The sequence below is a fragment of the Opisthorchis viverrini genome (assembly GCF_000715545.1).
Source record: "Opisthorchis viverrini unplaced genomic scaffold opera_v5_208, whole genome shotgun sequence".
Lineage (NCBI taxonomy): Eukaryota > Metazoa > Platyhelminthes > Trematoda > Opisthorchiida > Opisthorchiidae > Opisthorchis > Opisthorchis viverrini.
In genome coordinates, this window is record NW_008751863.1 from 388,051 (window position 1) to 404,602 (window position 16,552).

At 42.5% G+C, this 16,552-nt stretch overlaps 1 protein-coding gene across 1 annotated transcript in view; it reads right to left on the minus strand.

Moving 5' to 3' along the window:
• Nucleotides 1-16,552, minus strand: part of T265_08209 (hypothetical protein) — a gene marked incomplete at both ends in the record, with an annotated part of 149,930 nt that overhangs the window by 94,107 nt on the left and 39,271 nt on the right. Inside the window, 2 exons of the mRNA XM_009173944.1 lie at nt 6,471-7,102; nt 14,365-14,822. Of these exons, the coding sequence (XP_009172208.1) occupies nt 6,471-7,102; nt 14,365-14,822 (1,090 nt within the window). The remainder of the gene's footprint in view (nt 1-6,470; nt 7,103-14,364; nt 14,823-16,552) is intronic.

Sequence of the window (16,552 nt, forward strand, 5' to 3'; positions counted from 1 at the left end):
CGTGAATCTAGCCAGTCTTCAAGGAATTTTCCTCTTTTAATATACCAGTGACAAAATTGGTCAGAAATCTGTTGATGAATACAGACGGCAAACACGAAAAACGAACAGGTAGACGGTTCGTCACTGAAAGCGCCAAACACACTACAGCGACTCTGCTTTGGACAAATTAAACAGCTATTATTCTAGGTTACTTAAATCAATTGAAAAGACGTGACACACTACTCACAAGACTGTTGAAGAACATCATATAAGATACATCCAGCTAGGATTCAGGTGAATCTTTCGTGAAAACCAAATTTGCATGCAATGAATACATTCCATCAGATGAAAAGAGACTTCTGATTCAATTCCACAAGGTAAGATTCACGGAGGGGGGGGGGATTTGCCTCCCCCGTGCATAAATAAACTCACTCGTTCATCCCCATTAATGCATTCACACGAAATGTTCTGTAGCCTCAAAATACTTTTGAAGCAATATAGTAATCTCGGGAATAAAGATATGTCCAATGAAAACACACCGATAAGGAGAATGTGGTACGGTATTCACTACCAACACGCAGTAAGTGCAAATTCCAATTCCACAAGTAAGATTCACGGAGGGGGGGGTAATTTGCCTCCCCCGTGCATAAATAAACTCACTCGTTCATCCCCATTAATGCATTCACACGAAATGTTCTGTAGCCTCAAAATACTTTTGAAGCAATATAGTAATCTCGGGAATAAAGATATGTCCAATGAAAACACACCGATAAGGAGAATGTGGTACGGTATTCACTACCAACACGCAGTAAGTGCAAATTCCTCCAGAAGAGATCACTCTGTACCGAGTTCTTGTAGTAATCTTTTGCAACCGACGACCTTCAAGCAATTTAATTTGGCGAACTTTTTAAGCCGAACATCTACTTTTGGTTAGTTTGAACAGTGTTGCAGCGATCAGTTTCCAGGTCAAGTTTTTGATGAATTCGTACTGGAGTAAGAATACTTGTCGTGGTTTTCATGAAATTGTGTGGTGAAGTATTTTAAATAAATTTGTCCAGGGTTATTCTATAATCCGATTTCGGTAATGTTTCCAGTTTTGATTGTTTCCAGGCTGTCTCAACGGAATTCTTGTGTTGCTTGCGCAATATGCAAGATTTATGACATGTTTTAAGTTAAATTGTCCAGGGTTATTCTATAATCCGATTTCGGTAATGTTTCCAGTTTTGATTGTTTCCAGGCTGTCTCAACGGAATTCTTGTCTTGCTTGCGCAATATGCAAGATTTATGACATGTTTTAAGATGTGCAGTGTACTCTTCGGAATGCGCTTCGAAACGATGACACGAATCGCACAACTTCTTCCTAGGATGTCGCTCCGAAATTCCCGCGAAGTAACCATTAGCACATTAAAATAGCGTCAGAAAAGTAGATGACGCACAGCAATATAGATGAGGGGTTCTGTTTACCGTAGTTCCCAAACTTCGGGTCAACCATTTATGAAGCTTGAAATTGTTGGGATAATTCGCAGCATAACAAAGGGTTTCCTTGCGCCTTAGCCCGACGGAGGATAAACTGACTCCAATGGTCTCATCGGTTTTCTTTGAAATCATATCTCTCAACCCCTTGTGGAGGAAATAATTTGGTTAGAACTTAACCCTAAGACAAGATGCTTTCACTGGTCAAGGAATTCCCAAAAACCTAGATAGAAAGCTAACAGGTGTCATATAGAACTGCAAATAAAGCAAATAAGTACTTCTACTAGACGGTTGGTAGGTGGTAGTTCATTATGATCCGAGAGGAGCAAACAAGCTTGACTGATGCGCTACAAAACCTGCTTCCTCTAGCTGGGAGACCTATGCAGCTTTCATTTGTATCTTTACTAAAGGTGTGAACTTCGTGTGGTATTGCCTCTTTACCTAATGAAGCAATGGACGGTGTCTCTGTTTGGTTCTTGTACATTCTGTGGTGCACTCGGGACGTCCTCCAACTGGGGCGTGAACGGAACGTGATTTCTTAACTCCTGGCCCGTAACATGCGCTGACAAGTGATTTCAACGGCTAAAACACCTGTTAGATGAGTGTTTCATTAGTGTACAGCTTTGGCTGACTGCCTCAGTTGGTGAAAACCGCATTCCTCGTCCAGCTTCTGAAACACACTCGTGAGTTATTCCAACAGTCAGAAATATCCGGCAAACCACCCGTTTTCATACCAAGTAGTGTAGAGATTTATGGAAGATTCGGATCCCTTCTTTACCTCAAGTTGTACTGCTCTTCGGTCGACCTCCTCTGTACACAGTGCATTGACTCTTCTCAACATCGTTGAAACTATTCTAGCATATACTGAGGAGTAGTCTAAGACCGCACCGCTATCTGCTGATTTCCGGCAAACAGAGGTTTTTAATTTCCCAACCGAAGAGCAGCACAACAACGAAGCGGGTGAGGTAAAAAAGCGACTTCAGGATAGCGGATACCCAGTGGGTTCAGTTAAGCGGCAATTAAAACGGGTATCGGTTCCAACATCAAGGCCCAACAAGGAGGGGATCGGGACAACGGTCATTCCATACAAAATAGGGACATCTGAAGTCATTAGAAGGTTACTGAATACGGCTAACATAAGAGTAGCATTCCAGAAGGGGAAAACTTTACCCTCGGTGTTGGTGCATGTGAAGGATCGTCTTCCGGTTGGTAGGACTGGGAACTGTGTATACAAAATAAAGTGTAACGACCGTACGAAGTTTTATATAGGTCAGACAGCAAAAAATTGCACACCAGGATCGGTGAGCATAAGCGTTCCATTAACAGACCACCGAGAAAAGTAGATGAATACCAGGTGTTGATAAAAGATTCGGTAATGGCAGGGCATGCACTAGACACTGCGCATAGGACAGATTTAGAAAATGTGGACATCCTGAGATGGGGTTCAGGATTAGCACCACAACAACTGGTAGCCGAGGTGGTGGGAATCGCCAAGCATCCCAGCGTAAGTAGAATAGAGGGGTTAGAACTTGCAAACGTGTGCAGAGCGGTCTTAGATCAGCTAAAATGACACGAGGCGGTGTGCAGTTTGGTTGGTCTAAAATTACAAAATCCAAGTGAAGTTAGATCCAATTAACCACCCCCACCCCCATCTCCTGGCAACCCTTGACGAACACAGGTGAACGAAATCTGTGAACAACCCCAAGAGGAAGTTTCTAATAAGGTGTCCTAGACTGAAAAAGCAAGGACGAATAATCCAGTTTCATCATGAAGATAAATCCTTCCCCCTAACCAATCTATCATAAATGCTAATCATCCCTACTAACCAACAAACAGGAACATCAGACTGAACACCCAGCACTGATCAAGTCGGCTAGTCATAAGAAATCTCACGGATTGGTTCCCCGACTGCCTCAAAACCCAATCAACCTACTTACTTTGTCACTTGGCCTGACGAGTCTTTTGAGTCAAAAGCTAAATGTTGCCCAGCACTAAATCCACCGATTGTTTACCACACCTCTCTGAAACGAATTCAGTTTTCTGTTTTTTTTTCGGGTGAAAACTGTGGGTAAGAGACCTGGATTGACAAAGATACTGGTCGTTTGTTTTGTCGACTAATCAAAAAAGACTTACAATGATGCGGCCAAAGTGAATTTATGGAACCCCTCAAACCGAAGTATAACATTCTTCAGGAGACAATAAAGCGGTAGATTCCGAACAACATTGCTTAGTGGAGGGACTACAGCACATTTTGTCGTAAAGGGTAAGCCTTCTGCTATTAAAATGCCTTTTCAAATATGGTGCCCTGAATGAGGCACTGAAAGACGGTGGAGAAAGTTAATAGCTAACTCAAAATTGCTACCATACTTTTAATGCTCAGAAGGCAAACGAAGCGCCTAAATTTCAAATGACCCCAAGATGCTCCCACTTTTCTCATAATTGGTCAGTTACCACAGTGATCTCGTTGCTACAGAAGTCTAGCTAATTTGCTCGTGGTCCACGCGGTCCTCTTCACCTTTTGCTGGCATCGTTTCAATCACAACCAGACATATGCACGTGAAGACTAAGTGTTACCAGCATCAGGGTGCGTCTTGCCGTTCAATACAGAGCGTGTGTGAGAAAATGTGCCCTTTAATTGGTTGCCAGGGTACTACAATGATCACATTTACAACAGCTACCTCTCTAGCGCGGTTTTCACGTGACGATACGGTCGAAGCTAAGAGCTGGCCTTGTAGTATCGTTGTACTGAACAGCTGACACCACGTGCGTAGCGAATAGGAGAACACCGAATAAATTTTATATACCATATCCATGACGTGCTGGTCACGAGGATGATGTTACGTAATGTTTGATTGGGAGCTGTGAGTTGGTTAGTTCCACGACATCACTTTGCTCGATGAAGCACCATACCCGTAAACTGGTACCTGTCCATAGCAAACACCCTCAAGACAGGGTAAAAAAGGTGTACCTCTGAAGGCAGTTCCCGTGTATGCTTTCAACATTCGTAGGAAGGATGAATAATCCTAAAATTATTTTGTGCTTTTGCAGTGAAGACGTTGCTATACACAAATGAGAGTAATTACGTTGAATTACCATATGTCAGCCGAGATCCCCAAGGAATTATGGGTAAATATGACTGAAATCTTCTCATGAACGACACCGTCTGGTTGAGTCTTGTTCCTTACACGGACTATGTTATCTTTCAGTTTTTTTAGATGGTCAGCTTCCCTTTAAACTTCGGCGTAAATTTCACCATCAACACTTTTACTCATTTCAACCATTTTTAACAAGGAGGTGTCCGGAGGTCAAGAAATGCTGCAAACAAGGACTGAAGCAAACATCCATAGAGTACATCTGTCCGCATTTTCTTCACTCCATACATCTCTTTAAGGACTCCGCATCGTTTGCGATTGTTGGACAGATTTCCGAAATCATCAGTAATCATGCACGGTTTCTAGCAGTGACATGCCATCCCACTGTCTCACTAAAATATTGCTTGATTCCTCCTACTGAACCAGTATATTTTAAGACCGCACACTATTCCAGACTTCCAGTATTCCAAAATAATTTACGTCCTCATCATGATTTCTTGATGTTCACCATGAGCGTCATTTTGCTTACGCGTTGTGGTTCTAGTCATTGGGACAACAGTTACTCATGAATTAAAATGGAATTGTCTGTTAGAGTAGGAGAAATTAGCTCCAAAATGAGTCCGCGAATACAGGGAGGATAGTTTCCCCTACTTCATTCAAGCATCTTTCATTTAGAACGAATATGGTGTTCAAAGGTTCTTCTTATGCACAGCCTTACTCGAAGAATACTGAAGCAAACCGCCGGCTTGCATTTTCATGCGAAGCCACACGGCTATATGATCACCGTAATCTTGTAGTAGACTTCGTTCTGAGTTCGCGTTCGACCGTAATTTAAGCAGCCGCGATGAGTATCTTACCCGACACCAGATAATGCCAATCAGTTTCTCATGAAAATGAGCAATTTTATGACTACCAGTCTTGGAAACACCTTTAACGGCCGACATAATAGAGGACTTAAGATATTGAATGTACCTCGAAATAAATTCTTATTGGATGCATCAGACTATTCGTGCGCGATTCGGAAAAAAACGGTCTCGCAGTTTATGCATACTAATAACATGGCGAGCTGATCATTCAGCTAACGACTGAAGTCATTCAGCTTGAAAGCTGTGGAAGGGGGCGGATCGATCACAAGCTGATAAGTGTTCAATAGAAATATGCCAGAATCCGCGATGAAACGAGCTCCTTTATGTGTCAGTAGTATATACTTCTAGTTATCAACTTCTTTGGTTATAAAAGTTAATCTGTTCTGAACTGTTGAGTCAATTTTAGAACGAACACGCCTTTTGACTATGCAGGATTTGAGGGTGGACAGGGAGTTTGACTTATTGCACTTGTTTAAGAGAGAATTGCAGATAAATGTAGTTCAGTGCAGACTGACGAGTGAAATTCTTTCAGCGATCAGTCAAAATCTGCAATGAGCACGGTCAGCATCACCCTGCTCATCGCTTGTGCAATATGCCCATTTTTCAGGTATTGGAAAAACGACCTTATTGTCCAGTGAGAATCGCGTGTTCGGTTCTGAAAACTTCACACGTACAGTTTACATGAATGTACGATTTCTTGCTTACTACATGTTCTGTACCGGTGACCAAAGGCCAGTTTCCATGGCAGGTTTCCGTACAACGATAAAACGTAAGGGTTCCGATTATCCTAAATATCAGCCGCAAGCTTAAATACTCGTCTGGCTAGATTATGCGATCTTAGTTATGGAAATAAAAGTTAACGGCATGGAGTTACACTATTCGCGTTTGAGGATAATTATAATGTGCCTTCCTAAATTTTTCAACCTCACTGACGAATCTATCATGGAAAATGTTCCACCCGAGAAGGCTGACGTTTCAAACGAAAGTAGGTATGAATTGTAACCACGTCAATGCGTTTGCAGGAGGCCATTAAAAAGGACCACGCATTGTCCAAACTTACATTTCCAAACCATCCACCCACTGTTCCATTCATTGTTGACGTGGCACACGGTGACACACTTTGTCGGTTGTTACATTTTTCTGCGTATGCTCGAACGGCAGCTAAGACCGGCTTGTTTTTTCGCTTCCCAACACAGCGTTTGGCCCGGTCCTGATAAGTATCAGCCTCTTCACCGACCAGAGCATTATGTGACGTCCTCTTAGTGGAAATTTCGTTCAAGTGTATTGGGTCAACCAAAAAAGAGTTCATTATCATAGGTTCCTCAGGATACTTTTCTTCATCAAAATCACTCATGTCACTGTTGATAGTCTTGTCATCTTGCTCTTCCTGAACCAGAGATCGATCATTTTCCTCTTGACTCATTTGGCCGTTAACGATGAGGAATTCCTTAGTAACCGTTATTGGTGATTGGTTTCTCTCAACTGGGTTCGGAACAGTGTTTTGGAAGTTGAAGCGTTGAGTATTTGTTTGTATTTGTTGTGAGTGATGTTGTCTGTCTCGGTATGATGTGGTAGCACCGTTGACGCTCAGAATTCGTGGTCCTGAATTCACTTTTCTTTGTCCAGTGGAGCTATCACTAGGTGGATTACTGGGTGGAGACGGTCGCGTGTTTCTGTAAATTCCACTGTTGACTGAAGGCGAAAAACGAGCAATATTTGACAAAAATTTGGATAATTTGGTTACTGTAATGGATCCGAAACACACACAGGAACGATGAACAAATTACAGACAAATATAAATATCTCTACGCAGTGCAAAATTTCAACTCATTTTTCTCACCACACACTTGGATAACCGCTGGTGTGCTTGACGGTTCAAGTTTTTAGAAGCAAGAGGTGTAAAGTGAAATTGGAATCTGAAAGCGGCAAAAGTATTAGTACGTCCGTATCAACCCACACATATAAGGACGCGAGATAGTCAACACATCAGTCAGCCAATCGGGTGTGAAGTTAGTCGGTCGGGCCTAAGATTGAGTGGTTCAACTATACTGGTGCGGATTCCACAATGATTCATGGGTCAAGTTCACCTTAGATGATGAAATCCACAAGCGACGTGACCAGGCACAATGGTGAGTTGCGTTTCTCTATTTGGTAGAAAAAATGGACCTATCCCAGTATTTATAACTAAGATAGGTGGAGTGTGTATTCTGGAGAGTCTTGTGCCAATGGAGGGATACATCTGTGTAAGATCTTGCATGTGAAGCGAAATGTGAAACAGGTGATCGCGTGTCAGTCCCACACTGTTACTGCTCTTGGAACCGCAGACCTGAATTGCTTATTTGATTTCGACCTTGTCTGCTCAAACAGGCTATCGACTAAGCTTGGCTGTCTGGCCGAACATGTAAGGTGAACAAATTGAAGTTGTCAACCATATAATCACATTTTCTGTCATGAAACCTGATGAATGAACAAACTACCCGTGTGCAGACGATTTGAAGGAATTCTCTTAGAACTATCGTTTACAGTATTCTTCAACTGAATGTGCTGCACAAATACCGCGTTATGTTTCGGTACAAACGACATTCTGGATGCAAAATTATATCTTCTTAGTACAACACAAAACGAGAGATTCGTCTGGGATTCAGTTAAGTCTTCCGTTACCACCAAGTTAACTTGCAAATGTGCCTAAGGTGCCAACTGGTGTTCAAGCAGAAGATAAGATGGGTGGAAACTCGGGAACCAGACCACTTCGATGAGTCTAAAGAAGGGTTGAACCGGAAGCGGGTTGTTGAATTTCAAGAATCTTATGACTAGTGCTTTATGCCAAGAAGACATACTGACTGTTTCATTCCGTTCATGTGCAATTCATTTTTACCGAATTAAATGCATCCATGGGGATTCATATTTGAATGGCTCCAGGCGGGATGAAACGGCTAGGCTGTTGACGAAATCTGATCACTATTTTCGTACTACGTACAAAAGCCGACATCAGAACACTAGTTATTGGTTCACGTGCACTGTAAAGCAGTATTCGCGCTGCGTATGTGATTGAAGAAAAGCACAACTGAGGCGTCCATCTAAAAAGCTTTCCTGGGGACACTGATGATTTTGAAAACGAGATTATTTTTTTATAAAGGAACCTACTCACAAGGTTGCTGAAAACTCTTCGACAGCCCACGACCGGTTTCGCCCTTCTTGGGGCTCATCAGGTAGGCACAGTTGCCGAGTTTCCGTCAATCTTATGATCTACTTGAACCCAAATTGGACTGTTTTCGAGAAATACACTCATTTGCAAATCAATTTGGTTTTCACGGGAGACTCAGCAAACTTGTGAGTAGTTTCCTTTATGAAAATATACTGCGATATCTCGAATATCGTGCCAACTGAATCATGGGGCGGCCTGTGTGCAGCACATTCAGCTGCAGAACATCATAAACGAGAGATTCAATTGAGTCTCCCGTGAAAACCAAATTGATTTGCAAATGAGTGTATTTCTCGAGTGAATTTTTAATTCGCCCTCCGCGTGTAACAGGCCGAGAGGCCCTTAGGAAAAGATTCAGTTATCAGAGCCAAGAAATTTTTCATCTACAACTCATGTGTTATCTGAATGTTTCGTTCAATTCGACGGTTTAAACGAATAGGGCTTAGTGAGTGCAACTGATTAGATAAGCACACACATGTAATACTTTTGAACTCATAAGGTGAACTTTGCAATCTGACTGGAGTTGTTTAAGTTTATCGTCATTCGTAAGTCCACGTTGGTCAATCCACTGGACCGCATTCATTCATCCACTATCCTGTGCCGCGAAACTTCGGTGGAAACGGTACACATTAAGTACATATTAAGTAAGCTAACTATGGTTTTCTAAACCATGACCAATATTCTATGCGATTTACATCATCCCGTGCTGTTGAGACAGTTTCTATTCATCGGTTGTTTTGGGACAGAGTGACAATTGTACGTGCATAAATGGCAGATGATTGTGACAAATCTTCGGTAAAGTTTTGTCTAAAAAACAACTTCTGAAGATGGTCAGAAGCAATGGAAGATCTGAGGATCAGTTTCTTTGAAACCTGAAATGGTGAACGGTTGGATATGCACTGGGAGTTTAACTTGAATCTGAAACTGGGATAGGTCGAATGCAACCGACAGTTACTAGTTGAAAATCGTCGACGATGCGTGTCTCCAGAGATGCATTTCCTTGTCAGTTCCTGAGATGCCCACTGTGTGTGATATTCAACGAGGACGAAACAGCCGGACAGTGTTCATCTGTTTTTCAGTGTTGAAGCTTATCCACAATACTGACCAGCCACAATTAACTGGACGGCCACGTTTTCGAAATACTAGCAGGCGTTCGCATGTTCGGAGCTCCCTATTGTTTAATGGGATGAGCACTGCTAACTATTTCTGATAAGGACGAAATAGCTGTGCAGTGCCTGCCGGTTTTTCCAACTTACTAACTTACACTTTTCCTACAAGAGTGAACTCGGACTGAAACTGTGAAACCTCACCAAGATTTACGAGGCTTAATCGCCGGAATGTTCCATCTGAGTAGTGACTGATCCTGGCAGAGGATTCCATAGCTGACATACCATGGTAGTGGAACTTAATCATAAAAAATCGTAATCAGATCTCAAAAAGCTTCACTCCACGAGGATTTTTGACCCCAGTGGATTCGGAAGTCACATCCACGCGGCACTTTCGTCAACAAGAACCTCATTCAAATCGGAATACTCAGAATTGCAAGATGGTTGCATTGAAGGTGACAGCTTAAAACTGTTGTTTAAAGAGCGTTGTATCCGATCTCTCCAACCTATCAGCGCTTTCCCACAAAGTTAGGCCTACTGCTCATGCTGGTAAAAATGCCATGGTTCCTGGGGTTATAACAACAGCTTACGGTGCCTTTTTGGAATGAGGCTAAGATGACTGATTGGCCAGTGGTATGAGGATACAACCTTGTTCCCAAATATGTCTAAAAACCTGATTTAAGGTAAGTTGAGAAATCCATCATAATAATCGAATCGTTGTGGTGGAATTTTGTCAAATCCTACATCCACCCGGCAGAAAGGCATATTAATGAGTCAGAAACTGAAAATGGGTCTATATTTACAGACGCTCCTCAGGCTATGCCCCTTGGATTTGGAAAAACAAATACAGAGCAGATGGCAAACTGGACTTTCTTTGCAAAGCTTACATCCAGGTATCACAACGCTGGTCCTTGATGTACGTCAACTTTCAACTGTTATCTCTGGTAACAACACTGTCTTTTAATCCATGGAGTGCGGTTTTGTGTTTAAGATGAATCGTTTTGATGTCAGCAGTATTTACCGTGACATCTTAAATATCGTACCAACTTGAGTACGAGGCGGTCTCAGTGCGCAGCGCGTTCATTTGAAGGATACTACAAGCGGAGGAGTCAATCAGGATTCAGTTGAGTCTCCGGTGAACACCAAGTTAGTTTTCTTTTGAGTGTATTTCGCCAGCTGCATACAACTTGGTGCTCAAGCAGAATAAAATGTTGAATGGAACTCGGGGACTACGCAAAATTTATGAGCCCCAAGAAGGTCAAAACAGAGTCCGGACTGCCGAAATAGTTTCAGCAACATTACGGGAATTATGTCCTATTTAGAAGTAAAGCATTCCGTGCTAGTTACTTTATTGCAAGCAAAAGTGACGCACTTACAGCTTGGACGTAGAGAAAATCAATCACTAGACGAAACTGGAGGGAGGTTTGGAGGTAACACTTGGGAGAGTTGAGAAGCTCGCATATGCGTTATCACCCTAATGTATATATAATATTGCGTGACCTGATCAAACGACGGTCGATTTGACATGAATTTAGTTGCGTCAATAAAGTACAGTATCTGGTGTGGGGTTACTTCCATAATGCCTAAGCCGAAGCTGGATGACAAGCAGTGCTCTCAACCAATAGTTTCTGCTCCGAAGTTTGACTGGACGGTGGTGGTGCCTGACGTTATTGTACTGGGACGGTCTAACAAATAAGACCTAAAGGCTTCACGTTTCCACCGTGGTTGTGCATGTCCAGGAGACCGTTAGTCAGGCCTCTTCCCATAGACCAACCGAGGATGAGAGGTTCGGTATGTGCAACGTTTCCCCGAAGTAGAATTCAGTGTGCAAACCGTCATACCATCCTTCCCGGACTGGTTTAAAGCGTCAAAGTGTACTTTCCATCTCTAACAACAAGTCTTTCTTGGAAATGCCCAACCTTGTCCGATTTATGCAATGTAACGTGTTTTTATTTGCCCTCTGAACAAGACTATCAACACCAGAACCGTATACTCATCGAGTTCGTGATAGCGTTTCTTTTGAACACGTGGACTTTACGTCGGAATTCAATACTATGTAACAGCGTCCTTTGGTTTTCCGCAAACTTTTATATCCTACACTGGTACATCGCGCCGACTTCCCGGGCGTTATAGGTGAACTTCGGTTCATGTGCTAACTCAATGCGAAACCACTGACTCGATGGATTGGCATCTGCTGAGCAACCAGAAGTGTCTAAACTCATTCGCAGCCTGGAAAGAACCTGATGATCATAAGAAAGCTCTTCAGCTTCATCGACATACGAATTCGTCGAAGTTCTGCTCGAGTAAGTTAGGCCCTCGGGTCTGAGAATCTCTCACTGAGACATGTTATAGCGGTATCCCGATTTTAATTTAAATGTGCTTTTCTGCCCAGTTATCGTTTTTTGCTTTTTATAGCTAATCCTGAGTGAGGATCCTTAAACTCAAATTCCGCGAAATAAACCTCGGCTGGGTTGCTCATGGGATATGCATTCCACCTGCCGCACGAATCACACGACTGCCCCAGCCGCATGTTTTGCTCCACTGTGGTTATCGTAGTGACTCAAATGCCAGGTTTGGTGCGTGGGAGATCGGGTGAGCATAGATACTAATAGCACTGCGCTTCCATCCATCATGCTAGGATGGAGGCGTCGGTATGGTATGACAACAAGAGTGTTGAATTTAACTTGACTTCGTGATGAATCCACCTTCATTTGCACACTACACCGATGTACTTTTGATCTCCATTGTTTCGCTCATCAGTATCCGCCATTCATCCGAACGCAAGGGCCGCCGCATCCGACGGTTATGGTAGCATGTGTGTGTGTTTGTGAATGTGCGCAGCGAGCCTGGCTAATCATGGATGCTCGTGCGCCGTTTGCCGAGCCTGCTCTGACTGGCGTCGCCAGTCGGAACCACGAGACTGCCCTCAAAAGAAACGACCGCAACCCACAGAACCGTACCGAGTCAAAGTAGACTGTTGTGCGGAGTTTGACGCCGCACTGTGCCTGTCCATGACGGCACGACGTTCGTCCACGCCACGAACGTGAACGACTGAGGTGCGTTGTGTGACTGATCGCTTTCGTGTAGTGTCAGATTTGTGGACCCAGATGTTTAATATTCTGGATCGTCAAATCTACGCGTGACTCAAAGTACCGTATCAACAGAGACTATGGGAAATGTCATACCTTCTTGTTGTCGGTGAGCACCATGAAAATTTAGCCTGTTTTGGATTAGTAGTAGCTTTCCAGATAACGGAATCCCGAGTAGTACCGCATAAATCCATGAAAATATGGATTGTATACAAGTGAAGAACTACTGTTTCGTTGGAATTGATTGAACCAGAATAATATTCATGAGAATGGACTAAATGGAGTTCTGTTGAGCAGACACTTTGGTCATGTTATACTCCGAGCGACGATAGACGCACTGTGTGGGGGTAGAAGGCGAAACGATCCACAAGACCACACGATGAGCCAGTGACTATCTTAATCCGGTTCAATGATTGCCGACCAATCATCTCAATACCTTAGAGTACAACCGAAGGTCAACGCAAATCAAGGCATCCAGTCAAAGAACCTCATTTGTTTTGGTCATCAATGCAGATGAACAATCGGAACAGCTATATGGCTTGCACGGTAATAAAAACCGAATTATTTTGCTCAATAGAATGAAGGTTTCCGAGAGAAAGTTGAAAATTTCCATTGATTCTTTCCGGGGTCACGATACATGGGCTACTACTACCAATACATTACAGATGTTTTCGATAGACCGCATTACGCACTGTGACTGACAGTTTGTCTGCATATATTTTGCATAGTACAATACCGACTAGCTCAGTGTAAAATCATAGTTGTACCTAGCATTCGGGGTGTTTGCAGGATTTTTCCTAGTTGTCGACCAATTAGAAAGAACACTAGTCACTTCAGGCCTAGATTTTTATTCAAACCTGCCGACTGAGCTCCGATGAGGGTTCGATGATGCGAGCATTGTTCCCTGCAGTGATGTTACTATTGTTTCTGAAAAATGCGGGTCATTTCATCCACTCCCCGTAAAAAATATTACTATAAGATTCATAATTAGTTTGAGGGACACCTGAATTAGTTTCAAGGTGTTTGGCATTTCTGAATTCACTGGATTATTCACAAAATATCGACTGTGTTGTTCCGCAATAAGCAAAACTTTAGGTGCTAAAAACCTGGAGCGCGTGAAATAAATAAAAAAACATCGCATACACTCATTCTGGTAAAAAATATCAATTCGGGTTCACGGTGTCTCCTTTGGAAGTATGTATTCGCAGCCAGTCGTCAAAACGAGTCAAAAGTTTGTATTTTTCAGTGGCTATCCCATCCGCTTCAGCATCTGGTTTGGTCCATGGTTTTGGCTTGGAAAGGTTATCAAAGGGCGATTCATCGGAATATTTTTTGCCTTCCTCATGCTAAGATTGGTTGGATCTAGTTTATTCTAATCTACGTCCATTTGATCGATACTGTCGAAGAGACTTCGCTGAAAGTATGTTCTGATAACGTCAACTAGTACGTCGTCCATTCGATTGGAGTCGGTCAGGTTGATAGACAGATAAACAGAGATAAGGTGAGAAAACTAAAATGGTCAAGAACTACGTTTCAATTTTTGCTTTATTTACTCACCGTTTTGTCTGGCATTCGGTGCTTTGGTGCTGTTTACCAGCCTCGGGATCTGTGAAACTTTGGCGGAGCTATCTTTCTGTCCGTTAGGAGATCTCTCTTTCGCACAGGTTCCAGCGGAAAACCGGTTCTGTGGAAACTTGATATGTGATTGGTTTTCTACCGTTTTATTGTAAAATCCACACTGAGGGGGATACAGAGATGAAGAAAATGACCTGGTCTGTCCGTAAACGCCAGAACTTGTGAGCTCGCCGTTCGGTATCACGGGCTTCTTCAAAACCAGAGAGCTTGACATTGGGGATTTAAATCCCGCATCGTTGACTCGCATAATTTCGATGAATTGGGTTCGTCCAGAGGTTGAATGGGCGTATTCCGTTTTCGAATGATTTTCTTCAGCTTGTGCGAGGGGTTGCGAATTCGGAATGGGGGACTGGATGCTCACCGTGCCTTGTTCACTAGCGCTGAAAACGCAAGGAAATCATGCTCCGAGTTCGTTCTACTATCTGAGCCAACAGTATCTTTGTTGATAATAATAGTTAAAGCAAGCAGGATATGAACCATTAGATCTTCCTATCTCCTAAATCAGAGTTCGATTGACTGCGACCTGATTAAGCTAAAGTAGTCAAATGCTTTACCTACATGCAATGATCAACCATATTATTTTGGCGCCTAAAGTGATCTGCACTTGGCAATATTTTCTTCAATTCCTAAGGAAGACTCGGAAATTGAAAAAGTTCAAATGTTCCACTGGATTCTTAGACAAAGCCGGTAGAACATGGATCTTAACAACTGATATATTTAAAATTTCTTCATGTTATTCTGAATGTCTACTGCTCTACTACTGTAAGAAAAATGCTTGGCAGTTTTCTCTTCATCGACAGTATATCACACTGGGCTTCAAAAATAACAGCTGGTCTGTACTGGATTGCGATTTCGGGCTTGTTTATTGCTGTTGATCACATAGTTGGGCTAACTGCAGGACAAAACGGTGCACAATGTATTTTGTCGACCAACCAGCCTTCTCACATGTTGCCGATCAACCAGTACTCAGACAAAAACACTTTTATCTTCATGTTTGAAATGGGAACAATCTCCGTAAAGCTCGTTAAAACCTAGCTTATCTTGAGAAGTGCATCAGAAGACTCAATATCAAAATAAAATCTGGGCCAAATATGTAAGCTACTTTGTAACCAACAATGCAGTCTGAGCACTGGCGGTGTCGGGGGTACTGACGTCAATGGCTGACGGCTTTTGAGGAATCTGGTGCTTATATTTTTGGTATGAGTATACATTTCCCCGGTAATATAAAGTTAGTTCTTATTGCTTTCCTTCCGATGTTTAAGTAACTATCTGTCTTTGGAAAGAAAGCCAAAAACGTAAACCCTCTTCTTGTCAAGTTATTCGAATTTGAGTTTTCTCCAAAAGTTAGCCATTCCAGGCATACTGGAAGGCAAGAGATATGGAATTGTGCATACCAGAGCTCAGTTTATCGAAACATTCACTGATCACTTGTCAGGTTTGAAAACCGCATTACAGCATCATAACTCTAACTAATGAGGAAACAAAGATTACTATGAGGAACGGATTCTAAACTGTACAAGAGCACAGCTTGAGAGCACAACAGTAAAGGAATTGAAAAATGGTGCAACAGAAATATAGGAATTCCCTAGCTATCGTTCCACAGGAAAAGTTATCAATGTATTCTGATCACTTCATGTCGAAATTTCAATGGGACAGCATGTGGTGTTCATTTGGTATGTCTAGGTGACAGTTAAATCGGTGATTCGCCACTGAAATCCAACCGTTCTCTTGTGAGACGGTTTGTTTCACGGATTCTCACTTGGGATGACATTCGATGTACGAACTAACTCCCTAGAGATCTCATTTTGCGAAACACAGTTCTGTTACCTCCAACAGTAGCTGTCCCGATATTCAGTTTTTTGCATAAGAATCTTAATTACTGATTGGCTTTGCTATGCTTCCGTTCCCAGACTGAGCCAGCTTCATGTATACATAAAAACACGTCACGCCTAATGAAAGAGATGCTTACGGGCTCCAATCTTTCTCACATATGGGGAATTGAAGATATATAGTGAGCTGAAATGCCACAACCCTGACTTTTCATAGGTTGGAACGATATATCTAGGTTCTGAGTTGAAATGACTGAGATTCGTTACTGATAGAACGATGG